Here is a 27,681-nt window from a genome sequence, read left to right as displayed (position 1 = left end):
GAGCTGTGTGTGTGAGTGCGCGTACGTTCGCTACGTGTATGATACAGGCGCGCGATCACAACGTGAGTGCTCAGTGGTGAGTGAGTAGCTCGGGGAGCTGTGTGCGTGAGTGCGCGTACGTTCGCTATGTGTCGGATACGGGTGCGCATTGGTCACGCGGTTATTCGACGTGGAGGCGAGTGCCGCACCGGGCTGTAGACGGGCACACGCTCGCAGCGTGGGAGCGCTGCGCGAAGCTGTAACAGTAGGGGCGTCGCGCTCGAATGCCGGCTAAACCTTAGCGGGGAATAGGGCGGTGCGGCAACGCAACCGGAATAGGGGATGCGTGAGGGAGAGACCCCGGGGGCCAACGGCCCCCACAATTGATGTATCAGGGCTGATGGATATATTCACTAAATTTGTAAAAGGCCTTTACCATGCAAATGTCGCAATGATTCTGCGCTTGCCACTTACATAACGCCAGTGGCGTGTTTATCTCATCATTTTGCAGTTGACCCCAGCCACTCATTACAATTTCCCAAGGTCATTTTCTGCAGCACTTCTCTCTCACTCCAACGATGCAATATTTTTTGTCAGAATGACTCGAATCAACTGAAATTATCCCCCCTCTACTGTATTGTTTTTAAATCGAAGTTTATATTTTTTGTTTGTAAAGTTAGGACGATCGTCATCTTTATTTGGAATTCGCATTCATTAAAGGTGCAATTGATAAATGTAAAAACGTCCACGCAGATTCAAATAGCACACGCGTTGTATGGCATTAGGGAATGTAGCACTGTGACCTTCGCTGTCCTTAAAAAACATTTACAGTACTGTAATATATCTTTTTGAATAGTCCAGTAATAGGCGACGTTTCGGGAAATAGGCATTCATACCATACATATGCCAAAATCTCTCACTTATTCAGGGGTTTCTTATATATCCCCCCCACCCCTTTAAGGACAGTTAGTTAACCAATGTGTTGAATTGTGTTATGGAGCAATTAGCTTCATACAACTATTTATTTTACCAGGTTAGGCACCACTGAGCTCCTTTTCAGAAGCGACCTGGCAACTAACAATAGCTCAACGAAGTGGCTTATAATATGAAAATGTACAGCAGCCAAATATTATAAACGCGTGTTTGTGAATGTGGAGGAAAAACCCGGAGGACCCGGAGAAAAATCCACGCGACCACGGGGAGACACTGCAAACTCCAAATTTTCAGACATCATGGTCGGGATCGAACCCATGACCTGGTATACCACCAGGCTATGTATCGAATATCTCGCCACCGTGGCGCCCCATCGAGGCACATGAAACATTTAAAAGCACACAAGTGTATGTGTTAGACTGTACTTCATTGCGTCTTATAATCTGGCCAACCCGGTGTATCGGTGCAATACACTCAGCCACACCGGACAACTTATCCCCCGTATAGCCTTAACAGACGATTGAGGCAAGTTCTGTTCACGAATAGCACCTATGAAGGCCGGCACGGGCACACAAGGGGGGGGAGGTGGTCAACACCACTCCCTTTGCAGCCCCAGTGTGGCTGTTTACACAACAACAACAACCGCCATTCGCCACTTAATGCACGTGACGTCACCGCGGCGCTTGTGCCAGGCTACGTGCACTTTAAAGGCCACCGCACCAGGTCCAGTAACGTACAACCACTAACCACGTGCACACACCACCCCGAGCCAGGGTCAACACGCCACGTGGTCTCTCTGCACACTCCCCCCCCCCGCAAACCCCTCTCCCCTTCAGCCCCCACCGTGACCCCCCCCGACCCCTCCCACCCACCAGCGGCGCCTCGCGTGACCATGAGCGCACGGCCGTCTCGACGCCTCCCATTGGCTGTAAGGCGGCTTCCGCGTAGCGGCGCTCAGCCAATGGCGAGGCTGGGCACAACGCAACACCCCCCCCCCCCAAGACACACCCCCTAGACCCCCCCCCTCGACCCCAACCCCCCCCACCGTCTGTGGCAGAAGCTGAGCAGCAAGCGGCGATGGCAGCTCCCGCAGGTAACGTCCCTGCAGCTCCCATCACTCGACAACGATTGATTCCGGTGTCGCACAGGCGCGCGATGTTGTTACAGACGGGGGCGTAGGGCTTGCCAGGCGTGTTGCGGTCTCGGCTTTGATGGCAAGATGTGCGTCGTGGGGTTTTGCGTTACGCCGGCACACGGTGGCCTACTCGTCACTTCGAATGGACACGTCAGTGTCAGTGGGGATCTTTAACGCACGACGTTCAAGTGGCCGTGCGTCTATCGCAACACAACGGCAAGTGATGATAACTAGGGCGGCCTGCACGGGTTCGAACCACGAACCTCTTGACAACTTGGGGCGAACGCGCTCCGAGCCGACGGCGCGTAAGAACTCAGTGTTGTTGCATTTGACAGCTTGGCTCTTTTGTGGCGAGATTTGAATTGTTTAAATAAAACCACAAGCCTAGCGTTGAAAGCCAGGGTCATACACGCCGCTGTAGCGCTCCCTGTGATTGTCCCCTTGGCACAGGTGAGGCCGAAGATTTAGGTGTAGGAGTGACGTCACAATGCGCCACGGTTTTAGAGTTTTCGATTTGCCACCAACCCAACCCTGTAAGCTTCGCTCATTGCGTTGCGTCCTCTTGGCTCTCGTTAGTGGCGTTATCCCGTCGCCTCTAACGAGTCTTCTATTGATAATTGGTTTTTTACCATTTTATCTGGCAGATAAAGGGTAAAAAACCAATGATCATATTTTGCTACTGGCAAATGAGGTTCCAATGGTGAGTCTTCTATATCTACACAGCAGAGCTCACGAGTGCCCTGAGATTGCCTCGGGTCTGCGCGAGACACGGATTAGCAAGTTGCCTTTGCTGGGAAAAGTGATGCCAACTTCCATGGGGACATTTTGCAGTACAATACACGATGTGCACCCCCTGATGTCAATTTACTGCTGGATCGACCACACCTGCACTGGATGACCTCGTGCTCTTGCAGGTGGTAGGAGTGAATCGATCATACTTCACGCTGCCCGAGAGAGGGTTGGTGCAGACGGAGGGCAGTGGACGTGTGGGAGCATTGCACAGCATAATGCATTGCCCATACAGTGTGGGCCCTATTTTATCTTACACTACCGCCTGTGTGTGGTGCATAGTGGTTGTCCATTCAAACTCGATCTCGTGGGAAGGAATGAGTGAGAGAAACGCACTGACTATGTGAAATTTGAGAGCTCTGTATCTGCAGCATTCGCTGCACTGAGTGCATTCTGCTGAAGAGTTTACTGCATTGTAGTGTGTGCATTACATTGACAAAACGTTCCATATTCGTAACCAACAGTAAAGAAGAATGTAATAGGTTAGCTTTGCGTGCAGTGTCCTTTCTGTGGAGTAGGGAGCAGAATTAACAGTTGTATTTCTGCAATTAACAGATATTGACGAATAAACACATGCGGAGTTGTGTACTGCGTTTCGTTTTGTGTTTGAGTTAAAGTCCAATCCCAGGGCTGTAAAAAGCAATGGCTGACTGATTTTTGCAGTGAAGCGACAGGTACTCCCAGCATTTTTAAGTTTGGGAGGGGCGAGTAGCCCTCAGGACCCATTTGGGGTGGCCAATGTTTGCTGCCAATGTCCAACACTGGGGGAAGAGGCAGAAGCCCTGTGTTCCCATGTTTATGTGAAGATGGACCATCGCCCAAACGTTAGCTCTCGTTTGATTTTGTCAGGGAGTGTACGAATTACGATGGTGGTAAAAGTGTTTGTGTATCTGTGTTTTAGTGATTTGCTTTTCTTTCCTATACTTTGCACTCCGATCGTGTGTTGTATTGTTTGTTGGTTATAACTTTCTGACTCGCCCCTGCTGCTGGACGTATGTGAAAAAAGCTTAATAGCTCATCGGATTTGTATCCAGGATAAATTATGCTTCTGATTCTGTTGAGCGCACATTTGAGAGGTGTGTAAACCCTTTCAGTGCGTGCAACACAGTATATGTATCTCAGAGTTGCAAGGCTGTGCATGGTTTTAAAATCAAGTGCCTTAGTTTGTCACTTTATCAGATTGTATTTAATGTTTTTATACTGCACTATGATGGTACAAGTGATTATTAAAATAGACCCGTCATACATTTATCATGCAGTTTACAAGTTATTGTAATCTCTTCGTCATATCTCAAAATTGCCTTATTTCATTAAAATTGACATATATTGCGTGGTGTTTTAAAAAAAAAAATTGGTACCCTAAGTATTTCACATTAAAATCAAAGTGTGTCAAATCTGTTAAACTACATTTGATCATTTTAAATGGAAGCTGCACACATGTGCATTACCTGACAGAATGTACATATGGGTTATCGGGAACATTATGTCGTGTACTTTATGGTGTCTTGTTGTGAATCGAATGTGTATGTGGTGTCATAACTTGCTATATTTTTTCCATATCGAACTAGCAGCCCACACGTTCTTAAGTTATCTCCACCCATCCCTCCAGCCAGCCAGAAAAAAGCTTTTGTTAAATATACATTATGATGGCATATGCGCGGGATCCATGGTCAGGTTGGTGGGGGGGGAGGCATGATGTTCGCACGCACTTATTCAATGCTGTAGGATGAGGGTGACGTCATCACGCAGATGTGCGCGGTGACATCATTACCGTGCATGCGCACTTATGCGTCAGCCAGGCAGAACAAATTCCAGGCAGCAAAACCTTTTAAAACCTAGAATGAGTGTGTGACTGATGTATATCACATGCTAGAAAGGCTAGAACTTAGCTGCAATTTGGCAAAAGTTCAATTGAGTTCGTGCTTATAACTGAAACGTTCCAAAAAATATTGTTTTTAAAAATAAATTGCTCAGCAACAAAATACGGCTGAGAAGTTGAATGTTTTCACTCGTAGGACATGGCAAGTCTAGAGTTCTAAAAGTCCTTAGTCTCATCCTAAACGCTTAAAAATTTATTCCAGTATATACTACATCAGTGAACAAAGTAATTTGCGTTTTGTGGAGTGAGATGCTAAAGTGGATAGAAAACAGGTAAAGCCCACTGCCATTTGTTGCTTAAAGTTTCAATATGAGTGTATGATACTAACAGACAAAAATGACTAGATCATCCTAAATGTCGCTTTTAAACAAAATAAATATAAAAGTGTTTTAATCAAAGTGTATTTCATAAGGTGTTGTAGTGCTGGATTATGTTTTGGAATGACCTTGAGGGATGATATTTTTATAAATGCTTCCATAAAATAATTAGCGCTCTCGTGGTGGTCTCGTGACTTTATGAAATGCAGTAATGCGATTATTGTAAAACAACGAAATAGGAAGTTTGCATGGAAGAGTGAAACATAGCACATACAACATTTATCACATGACCATGTATCACATGTTGCTGTGTTGCAAGTTGATGTGGCATTGATCATATATGCACTATATGTAGTGTTTCAATTATTTTCAAGTTAGTTTGACTTGCGTGTGCATGTATAATGACCTTGAACTGGTGTAACATTCAACTACATAATTAGCTTCGACTTTTGGGGGTTAAGCAATCAGCAGCTGGCTTGTGAACTGGACATGTGAATTGTTTTTCAGCTACAGAAATTGTGGTGCATCTGGACTGCGTTTGTGACATAAATGTACTTGTGTCTGTTTTTTTATGTATATACGATATTGCATTTCATACTGGCTAATTCCCATTTTACAGCTTAGTTATAAAAACACATTGAATTTGTACATGAACGTTTAAATCTAGGATAGCCAGATGCAATGCAAAAATGAATTAAATGTTTCTGTTGTAACACGTCATATTTTTTTGTTTCAGAAAATCATTTTGCACACATTCTTCAGGCGCTTGACTCTAAAAAACCCGAAGGGAAGTTTTTTAACCTTGTAAAATTACAAGATCCCCGATACGGTGCGTATACATCACCACCTGGTTTAGACACGCTGAACAAAATCTCTGATTTTATGAAAATAGTTTTCTATTGGTACCATATAAATGTATCTGTGGTATATATATCTCAAAAGCAGTTAAGAAATTTTTAATAATGTTATTGGGAGTGAATCTGCCATTACCTTAATGAGGCTGTTGGGAAAACAGCTACCACAATTCTGAGGAAACTTGCTATTAGGTGTGTACATTTACAAGTGTGCCCAACAAATGGAAACTAAATCCATCAAACAGTCTTGCTTCATCAGCCACTCCAATCCATGGAGAAATAGTGTATGTAATAATCCAGTTGGTATACGAAAAAAGGTTCACTAATATGTGGAATGTGTTGTGTGAGTGCAGAACGGCTTCCATATTCTATTCGTGTGCTGCTTGAGTCTGCCGTGCGCAATTGTGATGGATTCCACGTGCAAAAGGATGATGTCTTCAACATCATGGAGTGGAAGGAGACACAGAAGAAAAGTGTTGAGATCCCCTTTAAACCAGCCCGCGTCATTCTGCAAGACTTCACGTGAGATCCGAATTGAGCTGCATGAAGCTGGTGCTAAATTGACTGTTCTATGATTAAGTCCAGTGTAATAGTTATTGTCTATGACAATCTGGGAAGTATAGGGTTTTAGACAAGCAAATATGTGACTAACAGGAATAACACATGGATTATTTCAAAATGTTATGGTGTCTCTGGTTTATGTAATAAGTTAACTAGGAAGCTGATAACACTAGTTTTAATATTAACGCATTTATTGTCTCCTGTTCAAAGAATGCGATGAGATGTTCTTTATCTGCTTTCAAATCTAATGTCGGTGATGCATCGCAATGTTTTTGATGGTTTTCAAATGCACTGTCAATTTGTCTGATGGAATTTTAATAACTATGTGTAATTTAGTTGCATATTGAAGTGTCTACCCAGGTCACTCTTGAAAATGAGACTATCCTGGTCTCTTTAATTCTCTACCTAGTTAAACAAAATAAACTTGAAACTTGTCTTAATTAATTGATGTTACCTTTCACAGGCTTTGAAGATGCCTGAAAAGATGAATATGCAGTAAAGCCCCGCCATTTTGCCAATATTAAAGATTGAACTGACTCGTAGTAATTAAAACATTATACAGTCCTTGAGTTTTTTATGCTCGTGAAGGCCACCTGTAATTTGTAGGAGCCTCTGGCAAAAAAAGACATTGACATTTAATTGCATTAATACCTGTATTTTCCATCCTTAGTGGTGTCCCAGCTGTGGTGGACTTTGCGGCTATGAGAGATGCTGTAAAGCTGCTCGGAGGAGACCCTGAGAAGATAAACCCCATTTGCCCTGCTGATCTTGTTATTGACCACTCTATTCAGGTTGACAGCAGTGGAAAGTGAGTAATTTTCAAGGATCGTTTTCTCATTGAACTGCATTATCCTGTTATATATATGATGAGAGTAAATTGTTTACATTTCAATGAACAACCGCCCGAGGTTAAATATTAAACCATATCTAGTACGGCATTCCCTCGTTATCCACAAACTTGCTGTCTGTGATTTTGGCTATCCACGAATCATATCTGGAAACCTAAACAACTGCATCGAGAGAGAGCAAGTGATGAGTTAAAGTGACGAGAGAGAAGAATATGATGTGAGAAAGTGATATAGAGATGTGCTATTTTGACAATGTCCATGTATTTAATAGCTTATGTATTTTTAATGGTAATTTATCCCAAATATAGGTTTTTGTAGGCCAATATAATTATCCGTGAAATTTACTATTCACGAGCATCTCTGGAACGTATCCCTCGTGAATAACGAGGGAGTATTGTAATGTCACAAAAAAAACACTGTTGAGGAAAGCAAGAGGGATTCACTTCAATTATCCTTCCCGAGTTAGGGCTGGGGAACTCTGGTATGGTGTTGTAGTGTTACGAAGTGAAACAGAGGAGAATGTGGTTGGATGGGATGGAGGGAGCTTGAGCCATGGACCTGTCCTGGTTGGAGAACATAGAAGGAAAATTAACAAAGCAATGGCAACTAAACTTAATACATTCATTCCATTACATCCAGAACCGAAAGTCTTAACAAGAATCAGCAATTGGAGTTTGAAAGGAACAAGGAGCGTTTCGTTTTTCTAAAGGTGAAGTATAATTCGTTTCTAAGTATTATATTTATTTAATATACATAGTCACAAGCAGCTTTCAATGATATTTGATTCTTTTATTGAACACTCAGTGCGACTGAACCAAGCAATTGTATACTGTTTGATTTAATTTAAGGCTCATTTTGAAAGTTATCTGTGGAGTCATTCTGAACAAGTTTGAAAAAAAGTTCAAGTACTGTGAGTGGTGAATGTTCAAGAGAATGGTTATTGTGTTCTGGTCTCAGCTTGAATCCCATTTTAATAATTAACTAAAAGTAATCTGTAAAACAACTGTCCCATCCTAACTATAGTGAGCTAGTTGTTTTTTGACAAATATTTAGCAGTGGACTCTTGCCTGTTCAACAATACATTGTTGTAAATGTTTCTAGATACAGAGTAATTCGAAAATATGATGACAGTAACGAAAAACTTTACACACGTAACGTTTAAACACTGGCTTTTATTTTTAAAACATATATCTGATGAAACGATTAGAATAAATGTAAACAGTGATGACAGCATGAACTTGAGTATTAATTTCTGGATAATTTGCCTTTTCATAATGGAGTTGTTGAATTAGTGAATATTAAATGCATTTACCCTGGTTCTGTTCGTTGCTTGTAGTGGGGGTCCCAGGCATTCAGGAATATGCAAATCGTGCCACCTGGTTCAGGCATCGTGCACCAGGTTAACCTTGAATATCTGGCGAGGCTGGTGTTTGACCTGGGTGGCCACTACTACCCAGACAGTGTTGTGGGCACTGACTCGCATACTACTATGATCAATGGACTCGGCATACTTGGATGGGGTGAGAATTTCCCTCTTTTTTTATGCCTCTGTTTGCTTGCTCCTGCTATGGCGGGCAAAAAGGGGTCAAAGTATATTGACGTGTAACCCTTGATCCAAGTGATGTTGTTTAAGATTAATGGATAAACTGTGCCATAATTGTAGTCTGTGTCTTCTTTTAAAGACACGGTATGCAATCGAGACTGCAGTGTATCTATGCGTTGTTTCATTGTCTGCTTATCTATGGGAGCCACAATATATAATTATCAGGACACTCCCGAAAACAATGTTGGTGCTCAGTGAAGCCTTTCTCAGTGAACAAGTGTAAATATAAGAGCATGGTTTTGTTGGTCACCTTTTATGTCACCTGTGATCTACTGCCAATGTGAACCGATGGCCCATAGCATGACGAGCAAAATACATTTATTCCATTATAACGTTCCAGTTTATGTCTCTGTGCAGAATAGGAAGAGCGAAATAGCAGATAAAATAAAACGTGGAACAGTGCAATTCTGCACTTAATGGGAGCTCTATCCATTGTGTTAGTAACGTTAACTTTTTACAGCTGATTAAAAGATAAAAAAAAGAAGAATGTGATGCAGCCCAACCTGCATAACAAGATGTGTGGATAAGAGGGTCATGGAGTAGAAGAGTTTAGCTTTATTATAACAGGATTTTTTGTTAATCTTATCTTTCTCCCTTGGAACTGCAGTGATTTGCTGTTAACTGCTATGCTGCACCATTGGAGCTTTGTAGTTCAACCTAATTTCTCTTGAAAATTACGTGATACACAGTCCCTACAGTGCAAATACAATAAAGTTGGACAGTTTAAATAAATTTTGTTGATGGAATGTTTTGCCCATCAGTAAATAACAAACATTTAAAAGCGATTGTTTACTGTAAAAAAAATCTATTGTACAAAAATATAATTTGTGAATTATTAATGTTTGTTAAACACAGCGGCCAAGCTGGGTTTATTTGCTCAAGATAAAAAAAAGTTTCAGATTTGAAACCTGGTTGTGGATGTAATTTAGTATCCACAAGTGCATTCGAAACTTTAAATCTAATCTCAGGAGAATATACATACCCTTCTGGATAAGTGCTAAATAGTGTCTGAGATGACCAGCATTCAACATATTGAAAATATACCAAGCTTTAATATTTTCACTTATCATGAGTTTGAAGTACTTGAATAACACTGTAAATTAATTCTTTACATTTCTCTGAAGTAATACATTCTTGTTTCAGAGGTGATTATACAATCACTATAATCAAATCCTGATCAGCCGATTGGAATCAGATTCTGCTACAAGCCAGTCAGATACTATCATCTCAGATTGGATTTGGATAAGATTTAATTGCACTTGATCAAACCCAAACTATGCACCCCCTTGAATGCATGCATTGTGTGGTTGGATAAGTTACTTCTTTTCTCAATTAGAGATTGTGTACGTTAGTTGGACATAACCAATCAAACTTATACATGTTGTGACCAAAAACATGACTTTATTTTGTCAGGTGTTGGTGGGATTGAGGCAGAGGCGGTGATGCTTGGGCAGCCTATTAGCATGGTGCTGCCAGAGGTGGTGGGATACAAGCTGGTAGGCAAAGTAAACCCAATTTCCACCTCAACTGATGTGGTCCTCACCATCACGAAGGTTAGTAGAACTTAAATTGATTTAATATAATTTGTTGCATTACAGTGTTATGTCATGGATTCCAAATAATAAAGCAAGTAATGGGACCATTTGAAATATAGTCAAGGTCAGAGGTAAAAATTTGAAAGCAGGTATGGTTAATGTTTGAAAAATGTAATTATTGATGTCAATTTATTTTAAATGGACCTGTATTTCTATTTCATAGATATATTATTGGGTCTTTCGGTAAAGTCACGTAGACAGGTTAAAAGAAAAATAACAAAAAACTACGACGTTTAGGTCGCAACACAATTTAAAACCCTTATAAACAGTTTGCCATGGGAGATAACCCCCCTTTTCCTGAAGATGACCGCTTGTGTTGCGATCGAAACGTCGTAGTTTATTGTTATTTTTTGTTATTTTCTTTGAACCTATCTACGTGACTTTACTGAAAGACCCAAGAATATGAATTCCTGCAGTCACGAAAGCTTTATGTCAACAATGAGCATCATTTTGAATACTTTTCAGCCGATTCACGTGATATTTACGGCAAAACTTTTACTTTACCACAGTAATAAGTTGTATACTATTTTGACGCAACGTTTTAAATAAATGTTTCGTGTTATAATGTTACGTGATTTTGTTTCCTGGTTGACATGTGTGACAACAGCATGATTAAACATTGTATGCAATAATGAAGCTGCAGCAGTCCTTTAAGCATGTGATCCCGGCTTCTCTGTTTGAATGTTTTAATACCCATTTCCCTTTCCTTCCCGTGCATACCGCAGCACCTTCGTCAGATCGGTGTGGTTGGAAAGTTTGTGGAGTTCTTTGGACCTGGTGTGCTGCAACTTTCAATTGCGGACCGTGCCACCATCGCCAATATGTGTCCCGAGTATGGTGCCACGGTGGGTTTTTTCCCTGTGGATGCTGTCAGCATCAAGTATCTCCAGCAGACGGGCCGGGACCAGGAAAAAATCACCATCATTGAAAAATACCTGAAGGCTGTGAAGATGTTCAGGGACTTTGGTGATTCTTCTGAAGACCCAGACTTTACTCAGGTCTGGTTGTGATATGTGTTTGATAAAAAAAAAATCATTATGTTTTGATGATCCACTCACTTGTAGTTTACACAATTGTTTTCTGAATGTGATTAACGCTTGTCTTTTGTTTAAATGTAACATTGCTCATATAAATGCTTTGGCGATAAAGAAGCAGCCGGTTCCTACAATGTAAAAGGACAAGTGTTTTTATAGAAATGTTTTCTTAATCTTAACTGAAAGTATCTTATTCTTTATGTATATTGGTCACCAAGTAATACTACGTATTTATATTTTTATATTTTACCATTTCTATACTACATAGGTATTGCTTTGTGGAGTCCATATTTTATTTATGCCCCCCCCCCACTCCTATAACTCATTGCTACCCAAAGCAGCCCTTAACTATGAGGACAAATCTCAAGTTGGACTGCCTAATGCATTTTTGGAATCCATTTGAACTGAAATATTGAGCTGTAATTTTAAGGCATTAGACATTTTGGATGTTTATGCATTTTCAGAGAGGACATTATAAAATGTGCCAGCAGAGGCCTTTGGAGAAAATGAGCTGGATAATTTCTTGTTATTTGGCTTAACATTCATTGCAATGTAAACTGGCGTGGCTGGCACATTTCGGTTTCATGTTGTTGTGTGTGCTCGGGTGCTACGTGTGTTAGGTGGTGGAGTTGGACTTGGCCTCAGTGGTGCCTTCCGTAAGTGGCCCCAAGCGACCTCATGATAGAGTTGCCATTGACGACATGAAAGTGGACTTCCAGAGCTGTCTCAACGCTAAGGTCATTATCTCAAAGCACATGTGTTTGCTATAGGAAACAATTAGTTGTATTAATGACAGTTAATACTGGTTCTTATGTAGTATACAACATTCATCTCTATAGAGTGCCATTCATATGAACTGGAGAAGCTTCGTATTCTTCACAAGTATTTTTTTTCTGAAAACTGGAAACATAATTTGTTAACACCCTTATGGTTGAATGTATGTTTTAATATACTTTAGGTCATAGCATTGTGTTTAAAGTTAATATTTAACATTAAGTGCAGCTGTAGTGCCTTATCATTAAATAAACATTAGATGGATCCTGCACCTTGCATTTAATATTAAGTGGTTATTAATTTTCTACGTTGGTGTTGCAATTGTAAAAGAAAATGTGTGAAAGGCAAAGATCATTTGTTTTACCCTTTTCAAAATTATCCCCTTGTAATTTGTACAAAAAGCCCAGGGGGGGACATGAGAGAAGCACTGTGGATTAACATTGTGATTGTGCAATGTACTCTGTTGATTTAAATCTAGATTGAAAACTCATTTCTTTAAAATAGCTTTTTGTTTTTAGTTTGTTGTCCTTCCCCTGCACTGATTATCACGGTTGGCTACGTATGGCGTAAAATAAATTAATCATATATACTCATACTCATCTACATTGGGATGTCAGTGAAAACAATATAATTTTTCTGTGCTGGTACATTCAGTACTACACATTGATAACGGTTTTAAGAGCATTAATTTCACATACTATATTGAGACATTAAAATTACCTTCAAACTCACTCCAGTGGTGGTATAGTCTTCTTTTATGAAAGTAACATACATTTTGTTTTGTCAATCCAGGTTGGTTTTAAAGGGTTCCAAATACCGTTGGAGAAACAGAAAGATGTGTCTCTCTTCAAATATGAGGGCAAAGAATACGAGCTGAAGCATGGCTCTGTGGTGATTGCTGCCATCACCAGCTGTACCAACACCAGCAATCCCACAGTGATGCTGGGAGCAGGTATATGGGTGAACATGAGCACCTTTTTAAAAGTGTTCTTAGGTTGATATATACATCAATTACATCTATGTACAATCCTAAGTTGTCCATGTACTGGCTTATCTAATGCTGGCTCATGGCTATTAAATCCTTAACATGCCATAGTTTGGTCTCTGACTAAGGCCTTTTCATTAAGATATCTGTTGAATCCTAAAAATCCTAAGTGTATAAGTTAATAAGTAATGTTTTCATTTCAAATATGCCTTTATATACATAATATGAATACAGCTATGAAGACATGTACAACATATAAAACACATGCACGCAGTCCTGTCTAAAATACTATTTACTATATTACCATTTGTTGATCATGACTTGAAACCCGGACATCATAAATATTGGCAAGCTCATGGGCAGTGTGTAATAATGCTTTGTGCTGCCCCATATGTGCTCGTTCATTGTTTATTTTTTAACTCGTTTTGAATCTCTTATTAATACAAACATTGAAATAAAGATTTTTTTTAATTATAAATGTAGTGATGTATATTGGGTCACTACGGCGTTTAGCGCCAGCTACTGATAGAAGATGTGTCGTTAAAACCTGCCACCACCCGACACAGCCAACTAGTCAGGGTTGTCACATAAACAGAACATGCCAATTCGTCACTAGTACAGCACACCGGTGTGTTGGAGAGTCAAGCCACAACATTTACAAACCGAATACGACGTTTCGCCAGTATTTACAACTAGCTTCATCAAGCGTCAGCCAGATTTGTGGAGAAGTTTTACTGTTTCGTTCCTTTCTAGAGGCGTAGATGTATTGATCATCCTTCTGCGTTCTAACCCAAAAACCTCTTATGGATGATATTGGTCGCGAAAGCCTACGTGTTAAACTGATAGAAGAGTGGAACTGCGAGTGTTAGAGCCTCTCTCTGACACCAGAGTATGTTATGGCATGGAAGGGGGTCCTATGGGGCATGGTTCTGGTGACTGTCAGAGAGAGGGCAGTTAAGGACATGACAGTCTGGTTGAATCTGAGAGGGCACGTGACCAGGACAGGGTAAGAATGTGGGCCAAAGGTGGCGAGAGGGACACGTGGTGTATGGGCCAGAACCTTCTGGGAGGATCCAGAAGGGGGCGTGGCCGAGCGCGGAGCCAGGCCACACTCAGGGGCATAAAAGGGAGGTCCCAAGAGCCGATCAGGCCTGTCTTCTGGAATGGCACCCGCTGTGCAACGTCTCTTCGGTCTCCTGTCTTCACGCTCGGCATCGTGGGTCAGGCAGTGTGTTAACTGACCTGACCCGGTTATATAGTTACCCCATGGTGGTTACCACTAAATAGTTACTTCGTTGTACGTTTATATAGTTACCCCGTTGTGGGCAGAGAATAAACGTGTTGCCTCCGAAGTCAAATGAACCCACTACATAAAGGTTGGATGTTTTATATTTGTTAAGATTTGAGTAGAATTTAATTATTTCATATTTCGTCTTTGTTATAATTGTGTCTAGTTTACCAAGCCAGTGCTCAGACCATAGCTCCTCTTCTAGATTATACACGTGTTAACAACACAAAGCTTATTCACATGGTTGAGCAGTTGAACATACATTCGAAAATTTGTGTTTAATTTTCTGCATTTTCTAGGTTTGCTCGCAAAAAAGGCGGTGGAGGCAGGGCTGAGTGTGAAGCCCTACATCAAGACTAGTCTGTCTCCAGGTAGTGGCGTCGTGACATACTACCTCAACTCCAGCAAGGTCATGCCCTACCTCCAGAAGCTCGGGTGAGTTTCTCGCACACGTTAGTGTACACTCTGCAGATACTCGTGTCAATCAACGTGAACAGTTTTTCTTTCATACGGACCACTGTTACACGGCTTTAGAAGATAAGTTATCCACAAAGCTTGGGGGGGAATTTGTGTCAGCTAACCACGTGGCTGCCTTTCCTGCTTGGCAGTGGTTCCTCTTTGTGCCTCTGAGTCATTCCCTCTGAGGTTGATCGAATACTGTGCAGCGTGTTAAGAGTTGCAATTATAATTATATTTCAGTATTTAAACCTTATGGTTAAGTAATAAGATTCATGATAAAAAACTTTTTCTCACCTTGAGCCATTCCAGCCATGCGCTATCATATCCGCTTCTCCAAATCAACATCCACTCAGCTTTTATCAAATATTGCAATGCACTTGCCTCTTGTTTTTTTATTACATTTGAGGGGGGAATGATGGAATGCGCTGACAAATAACTATCTGTTGACAGGTTTGAGGTTGTGGGCTACGGCTGCATGACTTGCATTGGCAACAGCGGACCTCTCCCAGAGCCCGTTGTTAAAGCAATTGGAGATGTAAGAAATGGCACCTGCAATGTTATTTAAGCATCGCACGTTTAACTGTGCTATATAGATTTTTCTTCTCCGTCTAGCATGTTCTGGCTATATTGCTCAACAGCTTATATAAAGCATGGCTTCTGTGTTGCTGACAGAAAGACCTGGTGGTCTGTGGAGTTCTTTCGGGCAACAGGAACTTCGAGGGCCGGATTCATCCCAACACACGCGCCAACTACTTGGCATCACCCCCACTGGTGATCGCCTATGCCATTGCTGGAACTGTTGACATCGACTTCCGAACTGAACCATTGGGTTTGTTGTCATTCCTTGAAACTTCTTCGTCTGCATTCACAATATCTTACCAGACATTTTTTTACGTTTGTGTTAAGCACTGCCCATGCATTTGGATGGGATACACGACTGGGGTGGACGGTGGGTAGGGTGGGAGGCGTGATGTCGGCACACACGGCTCAACGCATGGACACGTGCATTTTCCCGCACGCCAGCCAGCCAGCAAAACTTTTTTTTAACGAAGTGTAAAATAATGCCAACAGTCACTCGCACTAAAGCTACTCACCAACACTCACACTACCACTTATCCACTTACAAATAGTCAGAAGGACTTAACAGCACTCGCCAACATTTACAAGTGTGATAGAATGAATAGTACACCGTCCTATGGATCCGCAGCCATGGATAACGTCGGTGATCAGTGACATCTGAGCCCATCCTGCGTGACCCCCTTTAACCAACTCATTCCGACCAGCGTGGTGAATTATTGTTAATCAACCCACATCACCGACAACCCAAAGTGAATGAAGAAGCCTTCATCCTGCAGTGCATTAATAAAGAGCTGTAAATATTTGGATTACAAATTGCAGCTACTGGTGAATGAAATTATACTCTGTTTTACAGTGTTCAACATAAAACACACCAACTGTAATGCATGTCAGAGACACTGATCATAACCATCCGTCTTTGAGAATCATATTTACCAACATTGAAATTCTGTAAGCATTCAACTTTTTTATATATTTTATTAGCTGTACTACCCGGCTTCGCCCGGGACTTGGATCCACCACGGCCGGCCGCCTTTGTCTCCCCAGTGGCGATGTTCATACGCCACACCAGTTACTCGTTTTGAGGCTGAGTCGACCTAGGGGAGGCCCAGGACCGGTTCAAATAATCGTCACCGGTGGTGGCCGTGATGACTACCTTTATTTAATAAGCAGGCTACAGTCTAAATTATAGACTGCCAGTACACCCACCCAGCTTAATAACCAGGCTACAGTCTACATTATAGACTGGCAGTACGCTCACCCAGCTTAATGACTATTTGTACAGTCAACATTTAAAGAATCGATTTTTGGCGCGTCGGGTTTAAAAGTAATTACACAGTTGTTTTTTCATCAGAAATGGTAATTGTTGTGGTTTAACGCTTGAACACACCGGTGGGCTAAAGCAGTGAACTATTAGTCTTTTATCAACGGGACACTTTTTTACTGATTGGCCGTGTCGGGTGGTGGAGGGTTACAACACATTAATAAATAAGGCGATCTAAACCCAATAACGTTGTTTATGAATAATGGTCGCGAAAGCCTACGTGTTACAAATTGACTAACTTTACTTGATAACCAGGCTACAGTCTACATTATAGACTGCCAGTACACCCACCCAGCTTAATAAGCAGGCTACAGTCTACATTATAGACTGGCAGTACACTCACCCAATTTAATAAGCAGGCTACAGTCTACATTATAGACTGGCAGTACGCTCACCCAGCTTAATGACTTTGTACAGTCAACATTTAAAGAATCGATTCTTGGCGCGTCGGGTTGAAAAGTAATTAGACAGTTGTTTTTTCATTGGTATGTAATGTTTGAAAGTTTTCATAAGATTTTAAATGTATTTTCCCCCCGGGCAACGCTGGGTATATCGAGTTTATACCACAAAGTCGTCGCTTGACACGGGTGGGGTGTCGAGGCCTAATACCGTGCAGAGCCTCCGGCCTCGCCTAGATTGCCCACCCGGCTGAGGCTGGGTACCGGGGCCGTTACCCCCCCCCCCCCCGCGCTACAATAATACTGTGTAATCGCTATAATTTTATTATCTACCGACCCTATAATAGTAATTGTACACATTGTGGTGGGGGGGGAGTGAAGAGGACGTGAAACTTTGATGAATTTACCTCAGAGTCGCGTGGTGGGTGTCGAGGCCTAGTACCGTGCAGAGCCTCCGGCCTCGCCTAAATTGCCCACCCGGCTGAGGCTGGGTAGGGGTGCCGTTCCCCCCCCCCCCCCCGCGCTACAATAATACTGTGTAATCGCTATAATTGTATTATCTACCGACCCTATAATAGTAATTGCACACATGGGGGTGGGAGGGGAGTGAAGAGGACGTGAAACTTTGATGAATTTACCTCAGAGTCGCGTGTTAATGCGTGCGTATATTTTTAACGGGAATTAAAAATGGCGTCCACCCCGCAGCTAATGCGTCGCTACCCGTTGCCAGGGGCAACCGCCGTCCAATGAAACTGCGTATGGTCCGGCGACACACAGACACACACACAGACAGACAGACAGATTTGCGATTTTATATATATAGATCTATACTCAGTAATAAAGTAAGAATGTCAGCTTTTCAGACAATAACAGGTAACAAATGCTTAACCCCTTTTATGGCAAATGAAACCTAACCCTTTATACATATCTTAGCTGCAGAGTGTTTAGAAGCATATCAGTCAAAAAACGATTATTGCCATTTAAAATAGTTGCATAAATAAATTATGGTAGTGCTTTTTAACTTGGCTGTCAATCTAGTTGCATGATTAAAATCTAACTTGTTTTTAATGTTGTACAGTGATGATGGCAATTGGTTTAAACCATTATGTGCTTGGTTAAAATGGTTAATTATTCTTTATTATGGCCTGTGATCATTTGTTGGAGGGTAGTCTGACACCTAGTGGTAAAAAACAATTGTACGAGAAACCCACACGTCCTTTGGATTTGACCGTCCAGCCATCTATCTGTTCCTCTCAGCCAGAAAATCTTTTGTTGGCTGGGAGAAACTTCTTATATAGAGCCCTGTGCCTCTCCACCTTTCTTTTGCCTTCTCTGTCATGCATATCCCAATTTATCTCGATTTCTCGCTCTGTCTCTGTTTTATCTGTATTTATGTTCTTGTGGCCCCTTTTCTACATCCTCTAAATTCCTCTCCTCCCAATGAGGGAGGGGATATATATGCGCGGTGACGTCATTACCACGCTCGCACACACTTGTGTGCCAGGCAGACAGGCTATTTCGAATATAGTATGGTATGAATCTTGACTTAAAGCTTTCGTGACTGCAGGAATTCATATTCTTTTGGTCTTTCGGTAAAGTCATGTAGATAGGTTCAAATTAATAAAAAATAAAATAAACCAAAAACTACAACGTTTCGATCACAACACAAGCGATCATCATCAGGGGGAAAAAAGAGGGGGAAAGCTGCTGAGACAGGCTGTTTTTTAAGGTTTAAAGTGGGTGTAGCCCAAGGGCCATAAACTAAGTGCGCGGGTCTAGTGATGTTAATGTGAGAGATTAGAATGTTAGTGTGAGATTGCAGAATTCTCTAAGACGAAGGTACTTTGTAAGCCCACTGGCTAGCAACAAAGATTCGTTCATGAATCCATCCACATATACAGACACACAATTTAAATCGAGATGGGTACATACTCAGCAATCATTGGAAGGACGTCATCAACCAGTTTAAGTCATAACTGGCTGTGATGTTCCCATTCTGCCACCTTCCAATGTTAGTTGTTATTTTCTCCCTGGCTTAGGCTCTCCGATTTTACATTAACAGGTAAAAAAAAATGTACACCAACATAGCCACCTCCGTGCGCTGACCTCGACGTGGCGGCAGCTCTGCGATCTCACATCAACATGCTAATTTATCACATTAACATAACTAGCCCCGCCCACTTCGTTTATGGCCCTTGGGCTACACCCATTTTAAACCTTTAAAACATCCCGACTCAGCAGCTTTCCCGCTCTTTTTTCCTCCAGATGTCGATCGCTTGTGTTGTGATCGAAACGTCGTCGTCGTTTTTTGTTTATTTGATTTTTATTAATTTGAACCTATCTACGTGATTTTACCGAAAGACCAAAAGAATATAGCATGGTATGATTATGGTGCCAACATTTCAACCACACTGTGCAAATTGCCACCTAATGATAATTCTTTAACAATGGAAATTACCTGAATGGACATAATGTGTATACTTACCATTGCATTGCTGCCTGTTTAGGTATAAATGCGGATGGAAAGCCAGTGTACCTGCAAGACATTTGGCCGACCAGAGAGGAAATCTACGCAATAGAGAAATTGAACGTGATTCCCAGCATGTTCAAGGAGGTCTACAGCAGCATCAAGGTCAGCTCACACCACTTATGGGATTGAAGCCTTGGAAATTAAGTAACGTTGAATGTAAATGAGAAAGTGATTCTTATTTATTTTGTTAAACGCACATTTTATTAGGATTGGGAGATGTTTTTTTTGATCACCCTTGAGGCTCTTTGCAAACACTTTACAGTGTAATTTTGTGTATGACTTGCCTTTAAAGCACCTACTGTTTTTCTTTAATTGCTTTTTAAAACATTGTGTTTGATGATTATTGTAGTCTGGAAGGTAAATGCTTTCATCATAAATTTGGATTTTACATTAATAAATTCAATTGTGTTTTGTTTATGTGCAATCAAGGTAGATTTATTGGTATTCTTTCTTTTCCCCAGACGGGGAATGAATGTTGGAATTCCTTGGAAGCCCCGATCACAATGCTATATCCTTGGGATCCATCCTCAACATATATAAAGTCTCCTCCATTCTTTGAAAACATGGTAATTTGTTAAATTCACACGTGTGTTCACTTGAGTAATTTTTACATGCTGTGTAGGCAATGTGGTTGTTTTTGTATGTCATTCCAAATTGTGCATTATACTGTATTGGGAATAAAAACAAAACAAAAACCTCATCAACTTTATCATTTGCAATGCCTTATATCGATTAAACGATATGTTTTGCTGTTATATATCAGTGATGTTAAAATGGATACAAATTGATATTTGTCTATTATACATTTTTGATAAGACAATCTTATTCATGGATGCGTTGAGTTTGATTTGTATTTTCTTACCACTGCTAATCCAGTCCCTAAATTATTTGCTTTGTTTTATACTGTATTACATTTAAACAGGTGAGGCTTATTTAACAAGCTTATTTAAACACCATATTGTGTTTGTGATTCCACATGAATGGGTTTGTAATGTCATTGATGAAACACAATGATGCTCCTCTCACTTATGCCGTCCAGATGAGGGAATTGCCTCCATGCCAGCCCATCTCCAATGCATACGTTCTGTTATTCCTGGGGGACTCCGTCACAACGGACCACATCTCCCCAGCTGGAAACATTGCCAGGAACAGCTCTGGTGCTCGCTACCTTGAGGGACGGGGGTGAGGGTCCATACGTTTTATGTCTTCTGTAAAATGCATTTATCCGTATAGAATTCTGTCATAAAATTTAGTGTTGAATGGATGCATTGGCTAATTGCTGGGGTTTTTATTTCATATTTCATGTAAGCTAGTTTGAACTGTTGAATGGACAGGTAGTATGGGCAGGTGGTAGATGGTGACTTATTTTTGCTTATGGTTTTGTGTCGGTGTACAATTGAGATCTTGTGGTTCCATGTTGACATGTCCACTTGCACGCCTTTCTCCAGAATCACCCCTCGAGAGTTCAACTCGTACGGCTCTCGCCGAGGCAACGATGCTGTGATGGCTCGAGGGACGTTCGCCAACATCCGCCTCTTCAACAAGTTCATTGGAAAGGCTGAGCCCAAGACGATTCATTTACCATCAGGAGATAAAGTAAAAGGAATAACTATATATAAACAAACACTTGGTCTGGTATAATATTTATAATAACATGTATGTTGAGAATAGGTTTTTCCCTTTTTTCTGGCAACAAAACAGGTGTTAAGACCCCAAACTGAAACCTTGTACAAGGAATCATGCTAGATTTGAAGCTTTCGTGACTGCAAGGATTCATACTCTTAGTTTTTTCGGTAAAGTCACGTAGGTAAATTTTTTTTAATTAAAATTAATAAAAGTAATAATAGAAATATATATAGATTTTATTATTATTTTATTTCTATTATTACTTTTATTAATTTTAATTTCATTTTTTTACCTACGTGACTTTACCGAAAAAACTAAGAGTACAAGGAATCATGTCTGCATTAACCACAATGCTTGTGGTCAGAATGCAAAACAAAAAACATACTCCGATACGATATGCATTGTCTTTGAAACTGATTGGTCCACACCAGAGACAGCTTTCTTTGGAACCTCGTCTCAAATGGTGTTAGACCAGAGGACGCCAAAAATTCATGTATGTTCTTTTTAAATATCGTAAAACATAAACTTTTTTCTGACTTCAGTTGAAATAAAAACAACCTTTGTAATGTGTTCACAGCTGGATGTATATGATGCAGCAGAAAAGTATAAGCAGGAGGGGCATCAGCTCATCATCTTGGCTGGAAAAGACTATGGCTCTGGCAGCTCGCGGGACTGGGCAGCCAAGGGGCCCTTCCTTCAGGTTGGTGCACCTCTGCGTCCACTTGCGTAGCTATAGGGCGTTTGATTTGTTTACATGAACCGATCCCTGTGCAAGCATACATCCTCTAATACTAAGTGCGCACTACAATACGGTAGTAACTGACAATAATAACATACGGTGATAGTATTGCATTGTATTATAATATTATTATAGTGTTGTTTGTTTTAACTTTTTTATGTAACGGTTGAATGTATTTGGGTTTAGTTGCTGACCAATGGTAGGAACTATTACTCCTTTGGTCGTGCTGTCTGTTGCTATCCGCTTGATGCTCTGGGCCTTTAGACTCGTGTTCAGGCAGCTGTGATAAAAAAAAGATGTATCCACCAGGGTAATTTCATTGAGCATGCTTGTTGTTGACTTGTTTTTCTGAGCTTAATATGAATCACAATAGTATGGGGCAGTCAGTACGATTTGGGCCGTTTGTATTATAAATCTGCTGCATTGTTAAGTGGTATGGTCACAGATGGGGCCTGTGTTGAATATTTAAACATTTGTTTTATTCTATAATTCATTGCAGAGGTGATAATGTATGGAATTGTTCAAAATGCAATGAATTGCCCATTCATCCCTAGTAAGCAAAATGCCTTTCCTGAATACGGTATATGTAAACTAACTTTAAACACTCCAGTGTAACAACATTCTAGCAAGGTGTTTCGATTTTCAAAACAAATTATAAACTTAATATTGTAAATATATTGCAATATCATCTTGCAGTAAACCGTCATCAAATTTTCAGTGAGTAAAATGCAGTCCCTTGACACATGGGTGATGTCTCTTCTCTTTCCTAGTAATTCATCATTAATAAGTATAACCCGTAAAAACAAAGTTTTTCACTATAAATCCTTTATATGCGTGGCAGCGAACTTAATATAAAGGATTTAAAAATATATTCGCCTTTGGAGGACGCGGGGATCAATCCCGCGACCTTTGGCATGGGAAGCGAGGGCGCTACCAACTGCGCTACTCCGCCACGGCCTGTGGAGGGGTTACGCTCTGGGCTCTTACACTGTGACGTTCAGTCAAAGCCATGAATGAGTTCTATTTGAATATATGTAAAATAATTTGTTTTTGCCTAAAAAATGTAAAATTTTGGGAATGTTTTTTCACGAACATTAATTGTCTCGCACAATGAGTCTGTGTGGAAAATGTCAGCTCGATTGGATCACGGGAAGTGGGTTAACAAACGACCGAAAGATTTGCACGGTCGTAAGCAAGCAAGCAAGCACGCAAGCAAGCAAGCACGCAAGCAAGCAAGCGAACTTAATATAAAGGATTTAAAAAGATTTGCAGTGCCCTCTGTATCAGTACGTGGTTCATCAAGCGCAGTGAATAAACATACAGTACTGACACTGTTTCCACTTTATTGCAGGGCATAAAGGCGGTCTTGGCAGAGAGTTTTGAACGAATTCATCGCAGCAACCTGGTAGGCATGGGCATCGTGCCCATGGAGTACCTGCCAGGGCAGACTGCCGAGACGCTCGGCTTGACAGGACGGGAGCGCTACACCATTCACATCCCGAAGGAGCTGCGGCCCGGGATGACCATCACTGTGGAGGTGGGGCAGTGGACGATGATGCATTTGTGCTGATGTACCTTTATAGATCCTGCTGTATTTCGCCTTCAAGATAAACAACATTAATTAAAGTGATTATTATTTTTAAAGATATTTATTTAAAGGACTGCGTGCCGTATGCTTTGATCTTTCAGTATAAACACACTGACACATTAAACTAATTTACGAGGTTTTTGTAATGCTTTTTTGACCAAGGTGATGAAGTCATATGTGCATGTTCCCACTAACAGCGTAAATAGTTTGTTTCTTGTTTCTTGTTAATTGTTTTTCCAACAACAAACCATGGGACGGGAATATATTGAGGATACCCTGTATTGAAAAAGAGAAAGAAACGTGAAAGGGAAGGGATACCCTGACGGAAGTCCCCAAGAGAGACCGAGATGGGCAGTACGATGGAGTAGCAGACAGGGACGGGTGGAGGGGGAAAAGGAATGACCGGGACAGGATGTTGGGAATGAGACGGTAATGAGAGGAGAGGGAAGAAAAGGAGGAGAGAGAAGAAATGAGTAACAAGAAGTGTCACAGGGGGTGGGGAGAGGGCAGGGAATTCAAGGGCGGTGGCCACATGACTTATAGCAGGCTTGAGATCATTTATATGTAGATTAGTTGCCATGTTGCTGCATTTGTATCCATGTTCCTGTAACATTTTTATCGTGTTTTTTTGGAAAAAGCAAATGTTATCCCAATTAACGTTTAACTGGTTAAAGATAATTTGTTATCCATTTTGATGAAAAACACACATTTTTATTTTGCATACTTAACATATTTTTCGAGAAACTATTTTAAATTGAGAGCAGAATTTAGCTTTTATGAATAAAAAGATTATGATATTGATTGTGGCAACACATAGATTGAATCGCAATGAATGAGGAAAAGTAATAGTGTGTCTATATTTCTCAGATATGCATAGCAGTGAAAATAACAAAGAAAATAACAAAAAAACAAGGTGGTTGATTAGGGGGGAGGTCCCCGGATTAACAGGCGTGAACATGGGAGAAAGCCATAAACAGCGAATGCCTTACATGCCACCATACCTTGTCACAACTGTTGCAGAGACAACATCTGTCCTGCAGTGTTTGCTCTTTTACAGTAACCTACCATTGGACTACGGGTCACTGAACTCTACACCATTCCAGTCCCTTCCTTCATCCTGTAAACAATCTGATCACTGCGTGCTCCAAATCCACACTCGTCTTTTGTTAAGCATATGTTTACATTTATACTCGTTTTTTGTATTAAGGAACACTGTTAAACGCATTTCCTGGAATGCTTAATAAATGTATCCAAAAATTACCAACCAGTTTTATATTATCATAAATGGTATTGACAATCGTCTTTTTTTCCATTCCGCTTAAAGCTGTACCCTATTGCATTCATTTGGCATCTGTTGTCCGAACAGTTGTGGTTTACGTGCCCGTTTTAGAAATCATTATATATTCAAATGTTTTATACAATTAATGTGTACATGTATGTTTAATTTCTGTCTCACTGTACCTCGCCAACCATGCTAATCACTTGATGCAGTAATTTTAGCTGTGACGGTCCCACCTGATGATGGAGACTTGTGTTGCCTCCGAAACGTCGTGATTTATTACTTTATTTTATTTCCATTATTACTTTTGTTAACTTTTAATTGTATTTTTTACCTATGTGACTTTACCGAAAAAACCTGAGAGTATGAATCCTTGCAGTCACGAAAGCTTCAAATCTAGAATTCATGCTAATCGGAGTTGTTGGTGATAGTCGGACTAAAACTTTTTGTGTTTTTTGACAGCTTGACTCTGGCAAGAGCTTCAAGGCAGTGGTGCGTTTCGACACTGACGTGGAGCTCGAGTATTACCGCAACGGAGGCATCCTCAACTACATGATTCGTAGAATGCTCTGAGTCATCCCAGCATTGTTTTGAATCAAAAATAATTTCACATGCCTTAAATTGTTGTGCCTACTCTGCTTATTCTGATCCTGCATTTAAACAACCGCACTGCCTTATACATTTATTCAGTGTGGGTGGCATAATGGTTGTGGCATCGTGGAGGTATTTCTGTGCATTTACTAACACACAGAGGGTTGGTATGTTTACTGGCGTTATTTTCTCTATGTTTGCAGTTACTATTCAGCATTATGGACGAACCAGCAAATGTGGTTGTTTCAATTGTATTTTTATTTTAAATAATATTTTCCCCTAGCTTTGCCACACTTTTTTTACCTCCAGTAAATGTATTACCAGTTCATATTGATATCTATCGATATCAATATTTTGCTATAGATTTGTTTTATTTTATGCTATACAGTTGCTGTATACCAATGGGAGGTATTATTATGACAGAGAACCCCTTTCAGAACAAAGAGTTTTATAATTATTAGTGCAGTATTTTTGAAGTCAGATATTTGTTGGGACCTATTCTAGGAGAATGCTATCATGGTGTTTTGTCTCAAGTAATTTTCACGAAAATGTAAAGTTTTCCGATACAATTATAATAGCTGACAGCACATTAAAACATGTCTGAAACATCTTTTAAAATGTAAATGATAGTGTCAGATTACTGTCTGAAAATTCAATATATAATGAAACTATATTTTGTAGAATTGATTATGCAATTGTCTATTGTCTGTATGTGAATGCATGGGATTTAAACTCTGATGGGAGATCGGCTATGTTATCATAGCCGTGTAGTTGGAGTATGTCTCAGTAGTATAATACATTCTGTGTAAACTAAAACAATTATGAAGGACCCATGATTTTAAAATTATTTCAATCACTACTGAAATTGTAGTCCTGTGATGTTGGCATTAATATTGATACTGATGTTGGTTCCTGTTATTTCAATCAACGTGTTCATTGTATGATTCAAATAAAATTGATTCAATAGCATTTGCACATTTCATATTTTGTTTCTTGTGCTCCTAGTTTGCAGAGTTACGAATATAATGTTTAACCACTGACAGTATTGCATTGTGGAATGCAATCCAGGAGAGGGAAGCATAAACTACTATTACTGGTAGGAACCTGGTTACACCAGCCCACAGGAGATTATTGTGTCCGTCCGTCTGTCGTGCATCCAAAAATGGGAGCGGTGGGGCTGGGTGGGAGGGGTGGGGCTGGGTGGGGAGGGAGGGGCTGGTCACCCCGTTGTGCCCTTATAAAACTCAACGTTTAACCTACTCACGCCGGCTTGTGCCCGCCCTCACAGTCGGCCATATTTGCGGAATACACCACGCCGCCGTTGACCCTGGCCAATGACCGAGCAACCCAACGTTCCTACCAGCTCCCTCCGCAGGAATGTGTTAAAAACGATCAATGTCTCGAGTGAGTGCCCGTGGGTTTTTGCCACCTAAACTAGCTGGGTAGCTGGCTAAACAGGATTTTTCCACGTAAACAACATTGAAGTAAACGGCGGAAGAATTTGACAACATCTCACGTCGCCAAGAGGTGAGAGTAATGATTCAAGACACGGTTAATATAAAATTGCTCCTGTTAATGTAATTCACCGGAATGTTATTTAAATCATAGAGCGTATAAAATAGCTCACAATAGATATTGGATTGTTTGGTAGGGATGTAATGATACATTGCTTAAAACCCATTCTTACAATACACACATGTCTATGTTTGTGGTCCATGTCAGCAAATTATTTGGTGATGTAACATTGACGAATGTCTTGTTCTTTTCATGGCATAGGCAGATAACATGCACTGATTAAGCTATTTTTTCCAGACATATTGGCATGATGCAATTAGCTGACAGTAAATCATTATTCACCAACCATAATATATATTTCTGTATAACTGAAGTGCGTAATGTGTCATTGTAATTGCGATTAGTCACTGGTTAAGTTATCACTTTACGACCAGTAGGGGGTGCACAATCATTGGGCTGTTTAGCCACAGTTCACGGTGTTT

At 40.7% G+C, this 27,681-nt stretch overlaps 1 protein-coding gene across 1 annotated transcript; it reads left to right on the top strand.

Annotated features, from left to right (window-relative positions):
• Positions 1 to 1,939: 1,939 nt before the first annotated feature.
• ACO1 (aconitase 1) lies at positions 1,940 to 26,653 on the top strand. Its single transcript, XM_078621673.1, has 20 exons — positions 1,940 to 2,005; positions 5,769 to 5,861; positions 6,240 to 6,408; positions 7,118 to 7,255; positions 7,935 to 8,004; positions 8,632 to 8,815; positions 10,312 to 10,451; positions 11,219 to 11,491; positions 12,148 to 12,264; positions 13,094 to 13,253; positions 14,874 to 15,009; positions 15,484 to 15,568; positions 15,706 to 15,862; positions 19,839 to 19,963; positions 20,323 to 20,427; positions 20,901 to 21,043; positions 21,310 to 21,457; positions 22,065 to 22,187; positions 23,578 to 23,763; positions 25,556 to 26,653. Exons 1-20 carry the CDS (start codon positions 1,990 to 1,992, stop codon positions 25,664 to 25,666), a joined length of 2,679 nt encoding a protein of 892 aa, XP_078477799.1. The 5' UTR covers positions 1,940 to 1,989; the 3' UTR covers positions 25,667 to 26,653.
• Positions 26,654 to 27,681: the final 1,028 nt, after the last annotated feature.

Source organism: Lampetra planeri, chromosome 3 (genome assembly GCF_965212315.1).
Source record: "Lampetra planeri chromosome 3, kcLamPlan1.2.h2, whole genome shotgun sequence".
Classification (NCBI taxonomy): domain Eukaryota; kingdom Metazoa; phylum Chordata; class Hyperoartia; order Petromyzontiformes; family Petromyzontidae; genus Lampetra; species Lampetra planeri.
Note: the sequence above shows the minus strand (reverse complement) of the source record. Positions and strands in the feature narration are given on the sequence as shown.

What these genes read in the sequence shown, in the direction of transcription:
- ACO1 (XM_078621673.1), top strand. An exon ending in CAGGTTGACAGCAGTGGAAA is followed by an intron (nt 7,256 to 7,934) that starts GTGAGTAATTTT and finishes CATTACATCCAG; the next exon opens with AACCGAAAGTCTTAACAAGA. An exon ending in AGGTCTACAGCAGCATCAAG is followed by an intron (nt 19,964 to 20,322) that starts GTCAGCTCACAC and finishes TCTTTTCCCCAG; the next exon opens with ACGGGGAATGAATGTTGGAA.